The sequence below is a fragment of the Lotus japonicus genome, chromosome 5 (genome assembly GCF_012489685.1).
Source record: "Lotus japonicus ecotype B-129 chromosome 5, LjGifu_v1.2".
In the NCBI taxonomy this organism is placed as follows: domain Eukaryota; kingdom Viridiplantae; phylum Streptophyta; class Magnoliopsida; order Fabales; family Fabaceae; genus Lotus; species Lotus japonicus.
This window is the reverse complement of record NC_080045.1, coordinates 31,303,432-31,325,548: the sequence shown is the minus strand read 5'-3', so window position 1 is coordinate 31,325,548 and position 22,117 is coordinate 31,303,432. Positions and strand designations below refer to the sequence as shown.

At 37.9% G+C, this 22,117-nt stretch overlaps 1 protein-coding gene across 1 annotated transcript; it reads right to left on the bottom strand.

Annotated features, from left to right (window-relative positions):
• Positions 1–63: 63 nt before the first annotated feature.
• LOC130717050 (tubulin-folding cofactor B) lies at positions 64–20,901 on the bottom strand. The gene is made up of 11 exons (XM_057567156.1): positions 20,746–20,901; positions 20,614–20,649; positions 20,423–20,498; positions 19,922–20,065; positions 19,662–19,813; positions 18,768–18,886; positions 17,951–18,012; positions 17,756–17,797; positions 1,813–1,946; positions 1,579–1,648; positions 64–480 (listed from the first exon to the last, which is right to left on the bottom strand). The coding sequence occupies exons 4-11, from the start codon at positions 20,024–20,026 to the stop codon at positions 433–435; spliced, it is 732 nt and encodes a 243-aa protein (XP_057423139.1). The 5' UTR covers positions 20,027–20,065; positions 20,423–20,498; positions 20,614–20,649; positions 20,746–20,901; the 3' UTR covers positions 64–432.
• Between the last annotated feature and the right edge of the window lie 1,216 nt (positions 20,902–22,117).

Genomic DNA, 22,117 nt, shown 5'->3' with positions numbered 1-22,117 from the left:
TGTAGCTGGTTAATATGAAAAGCGATAAGTGAGAGAAACTCTATTATATGAGTGTGGAAGAAATTAGCAAAAAAATGCATTGAGTTTCTAAATAACAAACATTTTGGAACATTTTGGGTGGCAAAGAAATTTCCATGAAGTTATTTAATGTGTAGATAACGGAAACAAGTATGGGAAGAATGTATATTCTTGTATCTTAACAAGAAAAAAAAATTAACTTCCAAATTTTGTTTTTCCCATTGCAACTTGGATTCTTTCGACAGAGAAATGCAAAAAATCCGCAAACCGCAATGCAGCCCATTTTCAACTTGACATATTGTACCTTGAAATACCAACAAAGGCGAGTTTCCCAAATTAATGTTTGACTTCTACCAAAGGAAAACTGTAGGGAGAAAAAACCATGCACATTAAAAGTAGCTTCTTCATTAAGACTCATATTTCATCCTCTTCAAAGGGATCTCGTTCAGGGTAGTCACCAACCTGGAAAGAATTTGTTTGTAGAAAAAAAATCAGAATTTTTGGACAAATGCTATCAAATATAAAATTGAAGGTAAACGACCAAAATATATGTGTAAATAAAGATTTTATGCCTCTACTAGACCTAGTCTCGCCATTGCACGATCAATGCTAATTGTTTGATTCTCTATGAATGTTTAGCAATGCACGATCAATACTAATTGTTATGTTTTTTGGTACATCGGAAAATATACTAATTGTTATGTTTAGCAAATGACATCTTAGTTCACAAAAAATAGAAGTTGAAAATTTAACTAACTACTTCCGAAAATGTCAGATAACACCATTCATTACCCCGTTATAGCATGTCAAATAATACCTGCTATTGCACATCAAAGATATATCCAAAATTCCAAATAGCAATGTTTAGAAAATTAGCTCAGTTAAATAAACGTGAAACGAAAGGATCAATGGTCAAAGGACAAAAACCACAACACGCAAAAATATATAATGGATGATTTAACATTATTCAAAATTTCAAATTGTACATGTCTTAATCATAAACCTAAGAACCTCATTAAAGTATAACCCCATTGATTGCATTTTATGTAGTATATCATGTTCCAGTTATTGCATATTTTGAACTAAACATGCTCGACATATGCTTAAACAGCAAAGTTATAGTGCTAGTTGTTATCTCTCGAAGATATCAGTTTCAAATCTTTCTTTCCACTAACGGAAGCACAGAGACTATCAGCTATGCATATGCTATATATTATATATATCATAATATGTTTTGTCAATTTATAATATGCTTGTATGTGCAATTTGCAAGAAAAGAGCAGCATCACACAGCATTTGACTTGGGATAGGAATAGGCAATTAGATTGAATTTGCTGCTATAAAGCACATAGTTTTTCATGGAGTTTCCTTGACATATTTTTTTGGGATCTGGCAGATATCCTCCTTTATATTTTACTTTGTTCTTGGGTTAAAGAGGATTCATAATCCTCCCATTTTTTGTAGTGTTAATAAATTTTCTTTTATCAGTGGAAAAAAAAATGCCATGAATGATGACAAGTATCCAACATTAAAGAACAACTACAGCATGTTATAACAAACCTTCACTTTCTCCGGCCTGACTATTCCACCATGAGATGGAGGGCATTCGAAGTAGCGTACTCCTTTGACCCTGTAAAATAACAAAGGGAAATTCTAAAATAACTGTAGGCATAATCTGAAGTTTCTAAATGGAAAAAAAAAGAATGACATAGAATAATTAAGAACTTAAGATGATAAGTCAAGTAAGGACTCATCTGATTTACATATATATGTAAAGATAGTTATTTTACTTACATGCCATCATGTTTGCCCAAGGGTTCATCATATTGTACTCCAACCCAGAAACCAGGACCCAGTGGTTCTGCCCGACCAACGAATGTTACTACGCCCCTTTTTCCCCCAGGTTCAACTTCACATCTGGATCCTACCTTAATATTTTGAAGTTGGAGTTCAGAAACAAAATAAATTAAAAAAGATTGAATCCATGAAAGCTAGATGATATTATAAGTGTAATAGATATAAATGATATATAAAATATCGAGTTAGTGTGATGTGATGTAAGCAGTGCCATCTGGACACATGCAGTTAGAAGCAGTTAGGCTTTCTGTTAGGATTGGTAGCTTGCTCTGTAAGCTACATGCTTCTATATAAGAAGCCTCTTCTGATGTAACAAACCAAGCAATATACACAATCATTTCTGTTTCTCTCTCTCTCTCTCTCTCTCTCTCCCTCCCTCCCTGATTTCAGTTTCTACTATCAGATATGGATATATGATAGTTATTACTGTAGTATGAACATGAAAATATATATTTGATAGGAATCTGCCTTAGACCTCCTATTAAAAAGGTGTATAATAGAAGACACAAAGAATTAGGAGATAATAGGCCTGGGCCTATTAGCGGAAATTTATTTGTTAGTTTGGGTCTGAATGAATAGGCCATTGTAACAGTTAGATTATGACAGGATCCTCTAATGTGAAAACTCTCTCATATGAAGTTTTTGTGTCTATCTCTCTCTTCATATGTATTAAATATGTGGGACCCATTGAATATTTATGAAGAGAGGGATGGACACAATGTTTCACTTGACATTGTCATGTCACATGAGAGGGTCCGAATTCGTTGAAACAATTAGTTAGTGGACATTCCTAGGAGGTAGTTAGGGAGATCATTCTAGAAATTGTATCAGTTTTGTGGAGAGACTAACCTCTCAAATGTTAGAGATTGTAACCAATCATTTTCTTCTTTCAATAAGAGAATTCATCTCGTTGTCCTTTTCTTCTTTGTTCTATTCAATCCGATCCAGTTTCTATCAATTGGTATGAGAGCTCCGATCTTGGAGCTTTGGGTGATTGTTCTTGAAGATTATTCCAACATTTGATGGAATGAAGGCTTATGGGTGGCTCATCAATGTGAAGCAGCATTTTGAAGTTTAAGGTATAGTTGAGGAGAAGAAGCTATCAGAGGCTGAGAAAGCTTTGGCAGGCAATACTCTCATTTGGTGGTTTTGCTGGAAAAGAAGAAACTAGAAAGCAACATGGTGGGAGTTAGTGAACGCGGTGCTCAAGAAGTTCCAACCAGAGATGGACCCAAACATATCAATTTGGGTTCAAGATGAATGAAGTAGATATTGATTCAGAATTGGTGATATCTAAGAGGTAAAGAAAAGAATTTGGAGTAACAAAAATGGGTGTGGGAATGGCGACCCACACTAGACCGATGGCGGAGATGACGACAGTGACCTTTGCAACACCAACGCGATGAGAGGGCAGGTAGCTAAAGTTCCTCAACATGGCAAGGAAAATCAATAGGCAAAATTGAAGCAACAAAGAGCAGGTACACTTTCATCCTAATGGACCTGGCTCATTAGGTAAGTGTGTTGCAGCCCAAAAATTGTTTCCCCAAATTCTGCTTGCTGTTGGCAGTGAAGAGAAACATGTGTTACACGATATTAGTCCCAAAGGATCTATTTTCTGATAGGCTACTATTCAGGCCTTGGTACAGATAGGACAACATTTGCCCAACCCAACTATATAATACTCTAGTTATGGGTTCAAGAGGGAGTTGAAGGGGTCTTTCTCCAAAGGAAGGCTATGAAACACTGACTCCAACACGGACACGACATGACACAGCCACCGGGACACCGCCTAAGTGGGAGGGGCTTAGCCTGACCGACTACCAATCAAAGAGGCTGGGCGTAAGAGTAAGCTCTTCGAGTTTCCTTCATTCGCATCGCAAGAGCTGCACAATATATAGCTGGAAGTTAGAGGGCCCGTACTACCTGCCTACCCCTCGCTCCGAGGGACTGTAGATAGGAAAAGACGTTATAAACCAAACCACCCCATTCATCTAAAAAAGAGGGGAAGGGACCAATGTATTTGCATGACTCCTGCGGAATTGACCCTATGTTAATTTAAAATCCAAAAGAGACTCTCCATTTCTTTTCAACTGTCCTCTTAGAAAGAAAAATTTGTTTCTATATATTTGTCCACCTAGAATTTCAAGAGAACATTAACTAATCTTTTTCCAATAAAGCCCTTATGAGAAGAATAAATAAGGAGAGATAAGTGTACACTTTAAGAGGTAAAATAGGAAAACAAATAAAAGGAATAATACTTTTCCTAAAAAGTTAACAATATTAATGGCATTTCTTAATATGCGTGTTTTTTTCTCTTGTAGACAGTTAAAAAGAAACAGAAGGGGTATTTTAATATCAGTCTCCCACAAGTGTCCAGCCAACAAGAAGTGTTCGGGCCGAAGAAAACAAAATTTGCTCAGACACCGACATGTGAAGTACGGGTGTCGATGTAGTGTCGGACACCGACACGAGGACACTCCTTTCAAGATAGGTGGCCATGCTTCCTAGGCTAAAATTGCTCCTCCTGAAAATGTTTAGCAAGGCTGGGGTCGATTATGATTTCCCATATTATGAAGAGGTTGAAGCCAATAAAATGTTCATGGTGGACGATAATGGCAATGATGATATTGTTTCCATTGAAGAAAAAACAGAAGTATTTAAAGACCTAGAGTTCCAACATGCTGAGTTTGAACTTAAGCAACTTGTTGAAGCAGTAGTTAGTAATGGTTTGGCTACTATACCGATATTGCACAAAAGGTCTTAATACTAGGTTATCATGTTCAGGAGGTGGAGATTACTGTTTTTCAATAATTTATCATGTTCATCATGTTTCACACAGTGGGATCCGGGAGGTGGATTTCAGGGAAAATTCCAGAAGGTTCAAAGGTGCTGATTAAAATTGCAGAACATTAGATTAGCCATGAGGGGCGGGTTTTGATAGGAATCAGACTTAGACCACCTATTAATAAGGTATATAATAGAAGATATAATGAGTTAGGAGATAACGGGCCTGGGCCTATTAGCTGATGGTTAGTTGCTAGTTTAGGCCTGAATGAATAGACCATTGTAACAGTTAGTTAGGTTGTTGTAAAAATTAGTTAACATTTCTATAACAGAAATGAGGAGGTAGTTGGGGAGATCATTCTGGAAATGGAATCAGTTTTGTAGTGATTGTAACCAATCATTTTCTTCTTTCAATAAGAGATTTCATCTCGTTGTCATGTTCTTCTATTTTGTTCGATTCACTGATCCAGATGCTATCAATATATTAGGACCTAATTGCTGTGAGGTTTATAAGGTATCCAACTACAACGGCTAGCTTTTGTGGTCTGGTTCTCCAAGGGTTCTTATCACAATACTCTTTCAAGTTTCAACCATACAAAAATGAAAAAAATGCATGAATCATAATTAAGAGTTAAGACAACCAAAGAAAAACACACATGACCTAAGTATCCTAGAAATAAGTACTCTTCATAATTCATCTAAACATTGCAGTAACTGAGCTTACAGTCTAGTGCTAGCAAGCGATATCATATCATTAGTCAGTACCTATTTGTTATAAGACTAACTCTAGATACTTGATATAAATTGTAAGATCTAAAAAAATTATATCCGACGAACTGCTAAAAACATTATGATTCATCTGGCTATATGGATACATGTTCAAGGTAAATAGAGCATTGTATGCAAGATGCATACAAGACTGTGGTATGGGGGAAGGCAACAGTAGTGTAGCATTTGATGTTGCTACCTAGATGGGCAGGAAGAGTATTGGGGAAAATTCTGTTTTGGGTTCAACAACCAGGCAAAGCAAATTGTGATCTGTTTGGTTATGTTTGTCCAAGGTTAATAGAGCACAATATGAATACAAGACTCGAGTGTGGGGGATGAGACACCTCATCAGGGGAGGAGACAGCTCATCAAGAGGTGGGGACAATACAACAGTAGTTTGGCATTTATGTTGACACCAAGATAGGCAAGAAGAAGATTGGGGATAATTATATTTTTGGGTAAAACAATCAGAAAGGCAAGTTATGATGTTTTGGTTGTCTTCATCCAGCTGGGGACAATGCAATAGTTACCAAGGCCGAACCATACCAGTGGTGATTTCTCCTGACGGAGATCCATTTCAACCCTCGATACTAGCAGGTGTTTAAAAGGCCAATACCTACCAAGATCGACAGGTTGCAAACTTAATTGGCTGAAATTAATACCATCTCTTAGTCTGAGATATTCAGCCCTCATTAGGCTGTTTCCATTTCTAGCAGCATTGTCTTAGGCTGCACATTATTCCAGGCCACACATGTACCGATTCTCTATGTTCAAGCACAAACAATCTTTAAGCCGTTTGGAGATGTTTTCAAGTTAGATTCAATTTCCAAAGAGAATAATACATTCAAAAATTGAGGTCAGTTTTGCCATTTGAAACTTCCACATTACTGTTTGGAGAAGCTTTAGCCTTGCTCTGGGAAATTTCAGTGACACTATATCCACCAATGTCTGTTCCTCTATCGGATGCAAACCAACCAGCTCTTTTAATGCATTATTCCAGCTGTCTTAATGTGTGTTAAAATTGTAAGTTAGAACCACACACCACCACAAAACCATAGGCTTAAGGCAATGGGTGTGTGTGTTCTTTATTATATATACATTGTACACTAGCTAATCTACTCAATGTGGGACTTCTTTGAGTCTCCACTTGGTATTCTCTAATACTGTGTTTTTTTCCCAATGGTGCTCGTGCTCATATTGCTTATTGTCTTGATTCATGATTATTCTTTCCATCTATGGTCGACAGATCCCATATTATATATAGGTTATTTTCATTAATATGTTTATGTGTTGTTCGATTTATAAACCTAACAACTTAAGATTTTGGAATACTTAGTCCTTGACATGGTGTTTAAGTCTCTATTGCCACTCCCCATTCTTCATATTAAGTTGAATTTCTTTGAATTATGCAATGATGGTCTATACTTCAAGCCCCAAAAGCTCCTTGCATGAAGGTACATATTAGATATTGTTGGAAAATATATCAGTATTTATTGTTTTCCAGTCAATTCTAGAGATTCTATTATTGACTTTTTTATATGTAATAATTTTCTCCTTAATTCAATGAGTAGTAATTCTCTCCTTAATTCAAGGAGTAATAATTGTATCCTCTCTATAAATACCAGCCTTTGGCTGAGGAACAAATTAGAACAGCATTTACCTATTATTTTCCAATATGGTATCAAGAGCCCTAGGTTGGGACTTCTACTGTAGAGCTTTCCACAGCTAGTCTGATCAACCTATTTCCTTCCCCGACCCGTTTCACATACCCATTTAGCCTCCTATGGCAGGTCGCAATAGGTGGCCCTCCATAGCAGAGGCCTACACCGGATCCACAGCCAACCACGGCGAACAATCACTTGACTCGGGCGTCAACAGCGGTGATGGCGGTGGCAAAGGAGACGGCGGTGGCCGCGGTAATGGTGGTGGTCGTGGAGATGGCACACCAAAGTTCGTCGCAAACAGTGACGGTAATGTCAATATAGGTTGCAATGACCAAGAGGGTTCCTCATACTCCCTCAAGGTCAATATTCCTAAGATGAATGGGAAGAACTATAATGAATGGGCCCAAACCGTTCGCTTGGTATTGGATAGCAAAGGGAAGCTTGGTTTTTTAACAGGAGCAGTAGCTGAACCAACAAGCGGAGACCCTCGTTACAAACAATGGAAATCTGAAAACTCCTTGATTATTGCTTGGTTGGTAAGCTCTATGGAAACTGGAATAGGTAAGCCTTACATGTTTTTGCCTTCTGCAAAGGAAGTGTGGGAAGCTGTTAAGGAAACATACTCTGATATTCAAAACTCCTCCCAAATTTTTGGTTTAAAATCAAAGTTATGGCAGGCTAAACAAGGTGACAGGAGTGTAACTGCTTATTACAATGAGTTGTTGACCCTGTGGCAAGAATTAGATCTCTGTTATGATGACAATTGGAGGTGTACAGAAGATAGTGTTCTGTTTCTCAAGAGGCAAGAAAATGATCGTGTCTTCATGTTTCTTGCTGGGCTAAATACAGACCTTGATGAGGTAAGGGGTCGAGTTTTAGGAAAAATACCATTGCCAACTCTTCGTGAGACTTTTGCAGAAATCAGAAGGGAGGAGGCACGACAAGGAATTATGATGGGCAAGACACCACGAAGTTTTGAATCTGAAGGCTCTGCTCTGGCTACTAGGAACCTCGTCGAGGGAAAAAGGTCAGACAAAGTTCCTTGGTGCGATCACTGCAAGCGCGAATGGCACACGTGTGAAAATTGTTGGAAGCTCATAGGAAAACCTCCTAACTGGAAGAAGAAAGGTGGTCGTGCATTTCAAGCAAGTAATTCTGATCAAGGGCAGCAATCCTCTTCGACTCAGCTTCCGCTCACTACGGAACAACTAGACAAACTGCTCAAACTCCTCGAGTCTTCAACCCCTTCTTGCTCTATAGCAACAAAAGGTAATTCTGCATGTCTTAGTGTCAGTCCCAGTCATACTTGGATATTAGATTCAGGTGCCTCGGATCACATGACAGGTGAATCCACCTTGTTTTCTTCATATAGTCCATGTGCAGGTAATCAAAAAATAAAAATTGCAGATGGCTCTTTTTCAGCCATTGCAGGTAAAGGGTCAGTTGTGTTGTCTCCAGTGTTAACTCTTAACGATGTCCTTCATGTTCCAAACTTATCCTGTAATTTAATGTCTGTTAGTAAATTAACCCGAGATATAAATTGTCAAACCAATTTTTTCCGTTCTCACTGTGTCTTTCAGGATTTGAACTCGGGGAAGATGATTGGCAGTGCTAAGGAGAGTGGAGGACTCTACTACCTTGACATTGGATCTGCATCATAACTACCTCCAAAAACAATAAGTTCCTGCTTTGAATCTTTTTTTGTTTTGAATAATAATGATGACCGCGTTATGTTATGGCATTTACGATTAGGTCATCCTAGTTTTCATTACTTAAAACACTTGTTTCCTAAGTTATTTTATAATAAGAACCTTTCTTTGCTTAAATGTGAAGCATGTGAGTTTGCAAAGCATCATCGTTCCCAATTTCCAATACAGCCATATAAACCATCAAAACCTTTTTCTATTGTTCACAGTGATGTTTGGGGCCCTAACCGTACAAGTGCACTTTCTCTTAAAAAATGGTTCATCACATTTATAGATGACCATTCAAGAGTATGTTGGGTGTACTTGTTAAAGGGGAAATCAGATGTTTGTCAGGCTGTAAAGGATTTTTGTACAATGGTGCAGAACCAATATCAAACAAATATTCAAGTCTTTAGAAGTGATAATGGCAAAGAATATTTTAACACTATTTTGGAAGATTTTTTCCTAAAAAATGGGATTGTACATCAAAGTTCATGTCCTAATACTCCTCAACAAAATGGAGTTGCTGAAAGAAAAAATAGACATTTATTGGAGGTTGCTAGAGCATTACTTTTCTCAAGTAAAGTACCAAACTATTTGTGGGGCAAAGCTGTTTTAACAGCGGCATATTTAATTAATAGAATGCCCTCCAAAGTTCTCAATTTCCAAACTCCAATTAATACTTTCAAAGAATGTTTTCCTAGTACTCGTGTTTCAACTGATTTGACATTAAAAATCTTTGGTTGCATAGCCTTTGTTCATGAACATAAAAATGTTGGAAAACTTGAACCACGTGCTATAAAATGTGTTTTTGTTGGATACTCCCCAACCCAAAAGGGGTATAAATGTTTTGATCCAAAAAACAAGAAAATGAGTTTAATGACACTCATCTTCAAGGGGGGGATATAAAGGAAGACTCGTTTCAAATTGAGGACATGAGTTTTTTAAATAAATTATCTTTGCCTGTACCACAAAGCTCTAAGACTTATAGTTCTGCACCAACAGAAAATGGCCAAGATACTCTATCTGATCCTACTCCTGTTATGAGTAAGGAACTTGGGGAATCAGAGCCTACATTTTCTCATGAAGAAACCAATGAGAATCTTGACAATAGGGATGATGATGATCTAATTAAAATGCCACAAAATAATGAGTCACTTAAAGAGAACAAATTTGAAGTAGGAAACAGGACTTGGAAAGGGAAGGTTTATGTGAAAAAGCACCACAAAGAAAGGAATGAGTCCACATCTCAACACTGTCAGGAATCTGAACCGGGGAATGATCAACCTCCTAAGAAAATGAAAGGTAAGTCTATCTCTGTTTCTGAGAGTCGTATTTTGTATCCTGATATAGATGATCTTGTTGCCATTAGAAAACCTGTTAGATCTTGCACTAACACCCTATTTCCAATTTTATATCATATTCAAATTTGTCTTCATCTCTGTCTGCCTTCACCTCAAAATTGTCTAGTGTAGAAATTCCAAAAAATGTCCAGGTTGCTCTAGAAATTCCAAAGTGGAGGGAAGCTGTACTTGAGGAGATGAAAGCTCTTGAAAAGAACAAAACTTGGAGTGTTATGACACTACCAGATGGCAAGAAGACAGTTGGATGCAAATGGGTGTTTACTGTGAAGTATAATTCAGATGGGTCAATTTAAAGGTACAAGGCTCGCTTGGTGGCGAAGGGCTTTACTCAGACCTATGGTATAGACTACTCAGAGACATTTGCTCCTGTTGCAAAATTGAACACTGTCCGAATTCTCTTATCTCTTGCTGCCAACCTGGATTGGCCCCTACATCAATTGGATGTTAAGAATGCGTTTCTTAATGGTGATCTAGAAGAAGAAGTATATATGGAGATTCCTCCTGGCTTTGAAAGCAAATTTGGACCAAATGTATGCAAACTAAATAGGTCTTTGTATGGATTAAAGCAGTCCCCTAGAGCTTGGTTTGAAAAATTCACTCAGTCCGTGAAGAAACAAGGGTGCATTCAAGGACAGGCTGACCACACCTTATTCACAAAATTCTCCCACAATGGGAAAGTTGCTGCCCTGATTGTTTATGTTGATGATATTGGTCCTTACTGGAGATGATACAGTTGAAATGGCAAGAGTAAAAGAGAAATTAGTAGTAGACTTTGAAATCAAGGACTTAGGACCCATGAGATATTTTCTTGGAATGGAGGTTGCTCGATCAAAGAATGGTATTGTGGTTTCACAGCAGAAATACATTCTAGACTTATTGAAAGAAACAGGAATGAGTGGATGTCGTCCAGCAGATACCCCTATGGATCCTAATGCTAAACTTTGGGAAGAAGGTAGTGTTCCCGTTGATACTGGAAGATACCAAAGATTGGTTGGGAAACTGATTTATTTGTCACACACTCGACCTGATATTGCATTCTCAGTTAGTGTAGTGAGTCAGTTCATGCATTCTCCTTTTGAGGAACATCTTGAGGCAGTCTATAGGATACTGAGATATTTGAAGGGAAATCCTGGAAAAGGCTTATTTTTTAAGAAGACTAGTGAAAGAAATGTGTCTATCTTCACCGATGCTGATTGGGCAGGCTCAGTCACAGATAGAAGATCAACCTCTGGATATTGTACCTATGTTTGGGGTAATCTTGTGACATGGAGGAGCAAGAAACAAGGAGTTGTGGCAAGAAGTAGTGCAGAAGCTCAGTTTAGAGCTATGGCTCAAGGTATTTGTGAAGGATTATGGATTATGGATTCAGAGTCCTAGAAGAACTTAAGATGAAAATTGAGCTTCCATTGAAATTATACCGACAGTAAAGCTGCTATTAGCATAGCTCATAACCCAGTTCAACATGACAGAACCAAGCATATTGAGATTGATCGGCATTTCATAAAGGAGAAGTTAGATGCTGGAATCATATGTCTACCTTTTGTGACTTCGAGTCAGCAATGTTGAAAATCTTCAACTGAATTTCATTGATTGAAAAGGTAAAGATTACAATGAGTGATCTCAGTATTTATAGAGAATACAAGGCTTGCTAAGCAAGCTACCAACTCTAACAGAATCAGTTATGTGACAGCTGTAATGACAGCTCACATGACAGCTGTATTGACAGCTCATTCTAACAGAATGTAACTAACTCAAATATTAACTATACTACTAACAGTAACTAACTTCTTAATCAGAGTAAATGTGTACTCTACTCTAATAGGCCCCCTCAAACTCAAGGTGGGGGAGAAAGTGATTTCTCAATCACATTGAGTTTGCCACGAAGAGTTTCAAAACGAAGTGGTGATAGAGCCTTGGTAAACAAATCTGCCAGCTGATCAACAGAAGGAATGTGATGCACAAAAAGAGACTTGTTGAGAACTTTTTCCCTCACAAAGAAGATGTCAAGCTCCATATGTTTAGTGCGAGTGTGAAGAACTGGGTTATGAGTCAAAGCCACTGCACCCATGTTATCACAAAACACCCTAGGAGGAGAAAAAGGAATCTGCAACTCCTGCAAAAGAGACTGAACCCACAACAGTTCAGCAGAGGTATTAGCTAGGCTCCTGTATTCGGCTTCAGTACTCGATCTAGCCACCAGGGTTTGCTTCTTTGAGCTCCAAGAGACAAGGTTGGGACCAAAAAAGACACAAGAGCCTGAGGTGGATCTCCTGTCATCAGGATCTGATCCCCAATCTGCATCACAAAAGGCCACAAGAGGGACTGGAGTGTGCAAACTACAAGGCTTGAGGTGCAGGCCATGAAAGAGAGTACCCTTAAGGTATCTTAGGATCCTTTTAACAGCCTTCCAATGCTCTTCTAGAGGCTGACTTAGAAACTGACAGACTTTGTTAACTGCAAAGCTAATCTCAGGTCTTGTTAAAGTTGCATATTGGAGAGCACCAACTATTGATCTATAGAGAGTTGGGTCAGCAAAGTAATCTGCTCCATATTTGCTGAGTTTTGCTCCACTAACCATGGGAGTAGAGATCCCCTTGGCCTCTCCCATTTCTGCCCTTTCAAGAAGGTCAGTGATATATTTAGTTTGTGTCAAAAGCAAGGACCTGTCCTGAAGATGATGCACTTGAACACCAAGAAAGTAGTCAAGTTGGCCTAATTGCTTCAAGGAAAATTCAGAGTTGAGGTTCTGCACTACTTTCTGAACCAGAGGCAAGGAATTGCCTGTAATGATAATATCATCTACATAGACTAGTATGTAGATGCAGCAAGTTGGAGTGTAGAAAGTGAAGAGAGATGGATCACATCTACTTGGTTTAAAACCATACTTCACAAGGGCTGACTTCAATCTGTCAAACCAAGCTCTTGGGGCCTGTTTAAGGCCATAAAGAGCTTTGTTAAGTCTGCAAACAAGAGATTTGTCTTCATGCTGAAATCCACTTGGTTGCTGCATGTATACCTCCTCTTGAAGAGCTCCATTTAAAAAGGCATTATTCACATCAAGTTGATGAATATGCCACCTCTTAGTAATGGCAAGGGAAAGAATGAGCCTAATAGTTATAGGCTTCACCACAGGGGAAGAGGTTTCTGAATAATCAAACCCCTTGACTTGATGGTAACCTTTGGCCACAAGTCTGGCCTTATACCTATTGATGGTGCCATCTGCATTTTCCTTCACCCTAAAAACCCATTTACAACCAATTGGCTTCCTATCCTTGGGAAGTGGAACCAATGTCCATGTATTGTTAGCAAGCAATGCATCATATTCAGCCTTCATTGCAGCTAACCACTTAGGATCTTTGAGAGCTTGCTTGGTGGTAGCTGGCTCAGCTTGAGTGAGCAGTAAAGTTGGAAATAATCTGGGCATGACTATGCCAGATTTTGCTCTTGTCTGCATAGGGTGAGTATTTCCCACTGGCTGAGGAATAGGAGCAGAAGAGGAAGAACCAGTCGAAGCTACTTCAGCTACTTCAGTGGCAGTAGCTGCTGGTGTAGGTGGAGATTGTTGCTGAACAGAAGCTTCACCCTGAGAAAAATTTCCAGAAGAAGAGGCTGCAACTGAGTCTTGACCTTGAAAAGGCTGCTGTTGCTGAACAGGAACTTGAGGAGCTAAAACAGGAATTTCTGAAGGGATTCCTTGTGCAGATGAATCAGACCCAGCAGAGAAAAACAGGGTAGGATAGGGAAATTTAACTTCATCAAAAATAACATCCCTTGACACAAAAATCCTACCATCACCATCCATGCATTTGTACCCTTGATGAGATGATGAGTAACCAACAAACACACACTCCTTGGACCTGAGTGACAGCTTAGAGTGTGTATAAGGCCTCAAGTGAGGATAACAAGCACAACCAAACACCCTAAGTATCTTGTAATCAGGAAGAGTCTTGAACAACTTGAAATAAGGAGTCTCATTGGCCAAAACAGCAGTAGGAAGACGATTAATAAGAAAAACTGCAGCCAGGAATGCATGATCCCAGTATTGAGAAGGCATTTTAGCAAATGCAAGTAATGAAAGGCCAGTTTCTATGATATGGCGATGCTTCCTTTCAACACTACCATTTTGATGGTGTGTGTAGGGGCATGTCAATCGATGCACTATGCCAAGCTTAGCAAAATGAGATTGTAAAGGTTTAAATTCAGTGCCATTATCTGTTTGGACAGCCTTTATTTTCAGATTAAACCTTAACTCTACCATAGCTTGGAACTTAAGAAAAACAGAGGAAGTTTCAGATTTGTGCCTAAGTGGATAAATCCATGTGAAACGAGAGTAAGCATCAACACAAGTCAAAAAATAAGAGTAACCACAAGAAGACTCAATGGAGGAAGGACCCCATAAGTCAGCAAAAACAAGCTCTAAAGGTGTAGCATAAACAGTAGTAGAAGAGGAAGAGGGTAACTTGTGAGACTTTGCTACACAACAAGCTGAATATTTAGAAAATTTTGCTTTATTAGACAATGATATATTACATTTGGACAAAGCAGAATGTAAAGCCTCATGATGAGGATGACCTAGCCTACAATGCCACAAGTCATAGGCAGTAGGATCTACATTATTAACAGAAGACACAAGAGAAAATGAACTAGCACTAGGTACACTTGAAGATGAGCTAGCACTAGGTACATTGGACAAAGGAACTGAAGCAGAAAAGACAGATGGAGTAGCTACTGGTGAAACAGATGTAGATGAAACAGATGAAGCTGGAGGAAGGGTTGGAACATGCATCCCTTCAAAATTGTATAAACCATCAGGACCAACAGTTCCTTTGAGCAAAACCCTAGAAGTTTCCTGACATTTGACAACACAATAGGATGAGTGAAACTCAAAAAAGACATGATTATCACGAGCAAACTTGCTTACACTAACTAAGTTCTTGGTGATGTTAGGAACTAGAAGCAGATTATTCATAGTGAGTGTAGTGTGTTTATGATAAGGAGATGGAAAAGAGGCATGTCCAACAGAAATAATAGGCAAACCTTGTCCATTTCCCATATAGATATGATCATTACCATTTAGGGAAACACTGTCAGAAACAACTGAGGCATCATTGGTAACATGATGTGTAGCTCCAGAATCTGGAAACCATGAGCTAAGATTTGCTGCAGCAGGAGTGTTAGTACCAGTAGTAGATGAAGTAGGTCCAGTAAGCATAGCCTGTGGAGCTCTAACTGGAGGATTTCCAGGTCTTGATCCACCAGAAAACTGAGAAGAGTTCCACTGTGATCCTCCAGATGGTTGGAAACCAAACTGCTGAGCAAAATTTCCCATGCCTAAACCTTGAGGAAATTGACCAAACATGTTTGGAAAGCCTCCATACTGTGATGTACCAAACTGAGAAGGTACACCAAATTGTGGAACACCACAAAATGGAGAGAAGCCAAACTGAGGCAACATCTGAGAATGCATAGGCAGTGGCATACCAAAACCAGTTGGCTGCAAGCCAAACATGCCAGTAGAACCAGTAGAACCAGATGATGAACCACGATGGTAGCAAATACTAGCATCATGCCCATACTTCTTGCAAATCTGGCATTGAACACTTCGATTTCCTCCTCGTCCACCGCGAGAGTTGTTACTGCCGTTGCGACCACCGTAACCGCCACGAGAACCGCCATAACTGCCGCGATTATCGTAGGAACGATCATCGTAGGAGTTTTCAGAGGAACCTGAAGCATAGTTAGCCTCAGAGGTCGTCGGCGACGATGTTGATGAAGAAGACGATGACACCGGTGCAGGTTGCGTCGCCGGTGAAGCAGCTTGAGAAAGGAGCGCTGACGGAGGATTCGCACTCAACTGACGCGTGCGAGAACGCTCAAGACACGCTTCATGCGCGATAACCATAGCTTCAGCTTGCGAGATCGTGCAAGGGAACTCGCGACTGTAGATGATAGTCATGAGATGACTATACTCGTCGGGAAGACCATCAAAAATCGCTTCAAGGTGCTCGCGAAACGATACAGGATCTCCGATCGAGAGCAGAGCATTGACGATGGCCTTGATTCGCTTGAGGAACTCAGAAGCAGTCTTCGATCCCTTGGTTATGGATCTCAATTCCGATCGCAGCTGCGTCGATTGTGCAAGCGATTGTGCTTGAAAGAAATCAAGCACAGCTTCCCAGATCTGCCAGGACTGAGTGCAGTTGACAACGGTTGGAAGCACTGATGAAGACAGAGACGAGAGAAGCCAGGTGAACAAAGCAGAATCCTGTTGATCCCATACCTGATATGCAGGATTCTCTACTGCATTCACGCGATCCTCCTCACTGAGAAATCGAGGAGGAATATCAGGATGAACAAGAAAATTCTGCAATCGATGAGTTCTAACGATGCCTTCAACGTGCTGCTTCCATGAGAGAAAATTGGAATCATCAAGCTTCAGAACGAGCTTGTGAACCAGAGAAGAAGAAGCCAATTGTGGTTGAAGAACTGCAACTGGAACAGGAACTGCAGTTTCTGGTGCATGACCTTCATCAGCCATGGTGATGAAGAAGAAAGAGGAAAAAAAAAAAAAACGAAAATCTAGAGAGAGAGATCTTCAAGGATCGTACTCAGCTCTTGATACCATGTTGAAAATCTTCAACTGAATTTCATTGATTGAAAAGGTAAAGATTACAATGAGTGATCTCAGTATTTATAGAGAATACAAGGCTTGCTAAGCAAGCTACCAACTCTAACAGAATCAGTTATGTGACAGCTGTAATGACAGCTCACATGACAGCTGTATTGACAGCTCATTCTAACAGAATGTAACTAACTCAAATATTAACTATACTACTAACAGTAACTAACTTCTTAATCAGAGTAAATGTGTACTCTACTCTAATAAGCAAACAGCGGATATCCTGACCAAGAGCTTGGCAAGACCTACCTTTGAGCATTTGATAGAAAAGTTGGGCATGATAGATATCTATGCACCAACTTGAGGGGGGGTGTTGGAAAATATATCAGTATTTATTGTTTTCCAGTCAATTCTAGAGATTCTATTATTGACTTTTTTATATGTAATAATTTTCTCCTTAATTCAAGGAGTAGTAATTCTCTCCTTAATTCAAGGAGTAATAATTGTATCCTCTCTATAAATACCAGCCTTTGGCTGAGGAATAAATTAGAACAGCATTTACCTATTATTTTCCAATAGATATATAAATCCAATCCTGAGCCTCTGTTGAAAGCTTATGTTTTGGAGATAACTGGACCTTGACATTTGGAACTTAAGCTTTAGATTGAGGATGAGTATTAGAATGTAAGATTTCCATCAAATTAGGGGCCCTATTATGCTAGTACTCTTATTTGGGTAGGCTTGTTTGTACTACATTAGTACATGGCCACATTATTAGTATAAATGAGAAAAAGAATATTAGGTTAGTGGTTTACACGCATCTATTACCAAATCTCATATCAATCTAACCTCAAACTGCTTTTAGTATCTCTGTACAATTTTCCACCTAAACAGTATAATTTCAATGACTATATGAAGGGAAAAAAAACTACACAACAATATAAATCGTTAGTAAAATAGAAAACAAACAAAGCATAGGCATAATAACTGACAAACCTTGATATCAACACAGAGGTCTTCCATGTAGTTGTCTGGTATCTGTGAAATGAATGCCAAATCAATGGAAGTGTCCATTACCCAGAAGCAAACACATGGGCCCATCTCCAATAATAGACATGAGAAACTCTAATATAGCCAATAATTCTTTGCAGTACATGCAATTAACAATGCAGACATTAATCAAATGTTTACCTTTGCTTCAACATTTGATGGAATTTGGGAAGTCAATTTCTCCTTATATTTTCTGAAAGTCCCTAATGCAGCATAGAAAAACACATAAAATAAGCAACAAGACCCAGTGGATATTGATATTCCCTCAATAAAACAGGATGAGTAAAAAAAAAGTTACATGGATAAGCCATAAGCAGGTATCTTGACAGCATCTATATAATTCTTTAATTGGATTGAAACATACAAATTTTATTTGAGCAATTCTAGGTACATGTAACAGGTACCACTTAAAAAACAACAAAACACAGAATTGACAGAAATAAAGAAAGAAAAATGTAAGGAGAAAAGGTTCACAAGACAAACAAACCACAGTCAACCATCATCCATTCAAAGGGTAACAACGTGATTTTACCAATAATGATCAAAATCACACTTCAAGGGCTTCGAAAAGACTAATTTGTCCATGTTATTCAATGAACTAAAAAGTATGCCCTGTCCACATAAGTACATATTTTGACTTTTATCGAATTTATATTATCTATAAGGCTTTTGTTAGATATACCCTTAAAAAAAATAGCATTTATTACTCTTCAACAATTACTTAAAGAAGGGAGGATCTTAAAGGTCTTTAGGATTTCAAGACATGAAATGCTCCTACCTTTCATTTAATAGTTTCTATTTTTTATTCCATATCCTTTACTTTAAGGCACACGTGAAACCATACTTCAAAGAAAAATATTGGTTTTATTAATTATCCATTATCACAATAACATTAAATATAGATATTTGTTTATACATGCACGCTTCACCCTATAAAAGAAGTAAGAGAGGGGCATGCCTTCTCGTTTATTGAAGGCTTCTTCAGAAATTTGGTATTTTTCCACCAATGAAGTATCTTCCAGCCATCCACCGGAAGTAACAGAAGATGGATCAAGATCCACAACATGCAAACGAAACCTGCCACAGGATAATAAAAACACTAACCAAACATATTGATGAACAAACCAACCATGTTGAATAATTCAAATAACAATGGATGCAAATTAAGACAGATGAAGAAAGTAAAAACTGGTGCTCTCACAAATTCAATGAAGTAACAAACATGCAACCCAGTTACTCCCCTGAATTTGAAAATAAAGCAGCAACCATAAACCCAAACACCACTCTCCAACCCAACTCAGCAAACACTGACCCCAGAAAATTGAAATGGCAAATTAACATAAATTCAAATCAGTATATCGGTATAGCCTTGATCATAAATTCAAATCGGCAGAAATTTTCAACTTTTCATCCAAATACACAACAACAATATTCCTGCCAAAATAAAAAGTTCTTGCTAAATACACACTTCGGGAAAAACAATCAAAATTGTCACCTAATTTCAGAGAAAAAAAAAAGACAAAAAACACCCATTAAATCTCATTCAAATGTCAAGAACAAGATGAGAAGAACGCATTTTTTTTAAAAAGGAAGACTTAATTATATTTTTGTTAATTCTTATTAAATTCTTTTTTGAAAATAACCTATGTTTTATATATTATTAATTCATGCAAAAAAATGTACATTTTAGAGACTAAAAACACGAATTTTGCTTAACACTAAAGACTAAAAGTAAATAATGTGTGAATATGATTTTCTTTTTTTGGTAACAAATTTAATTATGAATGAAAACAACTAAAGCATGTGCAAAGAGTACCAAAAAAAAAATTTAAAGAGTGATAAAAATGCAAACCCATCCAGAGGCGAATAGAATCCAAGGGGTTTGGAGTTATCAGTGAGATCAGTGATTTTGACGTGAGTGTCGTCGTAAAGCTCGAGGTGCATCGAGTTCACGGAAGTGCCACATTTTTTCCACAGCTTTTCTTTCACGGCTTCCACTGTCAGCTATCCAAAAATAAAAAAGCCTTTAGATTTTTTAATAAAAAAATAGGGGAAAAGATGAAGAGAGCAGAGCTTGGGACTGATAAGGAAAGGAAAGGAAACGAAGGGGACCTGAAGCGAGAAGCGGATGTCAGGGTTGAAAGTTTTGAGATTTGAATGAGTGACACGCAAGAGGACAGTCTCATCCCCATCAATCTTCTGCAAGCTCGACGCCATTTGCAGCTGCCACAATTCAAAAATTGGTGAACTAGGTGCCTGCAATGGTGACAACAATTAGGAACAAAAGTGAGACAGTCCAATCAAACTAGGATGGAAGGCATGCCTCATTCTATGAGATCAATTTTTGAATGAACAATAATATAATATATCTTGGTGAGACAATAATATATCATGGTGTTATCTTATCATCAATGAACACTACAGGAACTAATGCTATCACACAAATGAGAGGATTTACCAAAATCCAATGCAAACATAGAGTTTAAATGAAAAAGAAAAGTAAAGCAAGGCTCTCTATCTTCCTTGAACTGTGAGGATCCAAGCACCCTCCATTCAGAAAAAAACCAGAGCTTTGGTTCAAACTTGCACAGGATATTCAAAACCAGAATGTACCTCCGCGATTAGGGTGGGGATGGGGGAGGACTAGCAGCAACGCGGTGAGTGCGATGGAGTTTCGACCGAGCTATGACTAAAATAATTTCAGACATCAAAAGACAGCCATCAGATGCATCCAGCGGTGCAGAAATAACACGCAAAAAATCCTTCTCCTTAGTATGAAATTAACAAAATTTGCCTACACTTACCAATCCCAAGAATTCTTTAAGTTTATTGTTCTCTGTCTGTCAAAAAAGTGCAGAAAAAGGGGCAAATTAAAGTTGCAGATACCAGAATTGGATAAAATGCAAGGAAGATAATTGATAGATCATAGATTTAACCTGTGGATGGTGCTAAGAATAAAAACCAACTAGTCTCGTTCACCAATTCCACCGGTAGAGGGTGGGGAAGGTCGGAACTACGGCGACAACGGTGAGGAACGAAGGAGAACGAAGGCGGACTCATTGGGATTTTCATTGATTAATCCCTATTTAATTTCAACCATTTGATTAATTTTATGGCTGAGATAATTTTCAGAATATAATTACTATAATTTCAATACTTGAATTATCTAAACCCTTGGATCCATCAAACGGTTAATATTACTGTTGGAGGGGCTGGAGGAAAAAGTTTGCACGAGAGGATCCAAATTCGCTTCTCTTCTCTCCCGGGTTGCTTAAGGGCATGTTTGATTGTGTGTTCAACTTTCTCATTTTCAAAACTGTTTTGTAAAATTATTTTTAAGAACTACAATATTTTTTTAGCTTGGTAAGATTTTAAAAACAATTTTGGAAATAAAAAAACAATAACTTGTTTGATAAATTTGTTCTAAAAACATGTTTTTTAGAAAAAGAAAAAAAGTGAATTTATTGAATTAAATAAATTTTATCATAAGATTTAAAAAAAAAAACTAGTGTTTTTTACCCGCGCGTTGCACGGGAAATATGTCTATTGTATTTGATACATTAATTAATACTTTGATTATTAAAAATATATTAAACAACGAATGAAATAGATAAGTCAGAATTGATGAGTAAAGTGGACATAAAGACTTCTCTTCTAAGCCCGATTGAGACCAAGAGGAACTCGTTTCACATTCTTCGTAAATATGAAGACGATAACACAAATCATAGATATAAGAAATTATCAACATATTAATCTTAAAAAAAAATTAATGTGGTAGTAGCACAAATCAGGATTGTGTAAGATATATCATAAAGTATAACATTATTGTGTTTATTCCAACTAAGTATGGATGACAATGGGTAGGTACTATAGTACCATCTCCATACCCGCGTTTTTAAAAATTACATGTACCCGTCTCCATACTCACGTGGGTAGCAACTCGAAGCTCTCCACCTTTAGACAATTCAATGTCATTACAGGAAGCTATCCATCTTTGCCAAAATCTAAATCTATGGATGACAATGAGTCTCAAAATCATAGCGTACCCGCAAAAAATACTCACTATGGGTAGGGTTAAAAACCGCTAAATGGGTATGAGGTTGAGTATAGATAATTACCCGCAAAAAATATAGGGTATGAGTGCGGGTATGGGCACTATAGTACCCAACCGGCCCATATCCGCATACACATGTTATCATTATTATTATTATTATTATTATTATTATTATTATTATTATTATTATTATTATTATTTGGGAATATATTAACAAATTAACTTAAGATATAGCTTTCAAACTCACTCTTTTT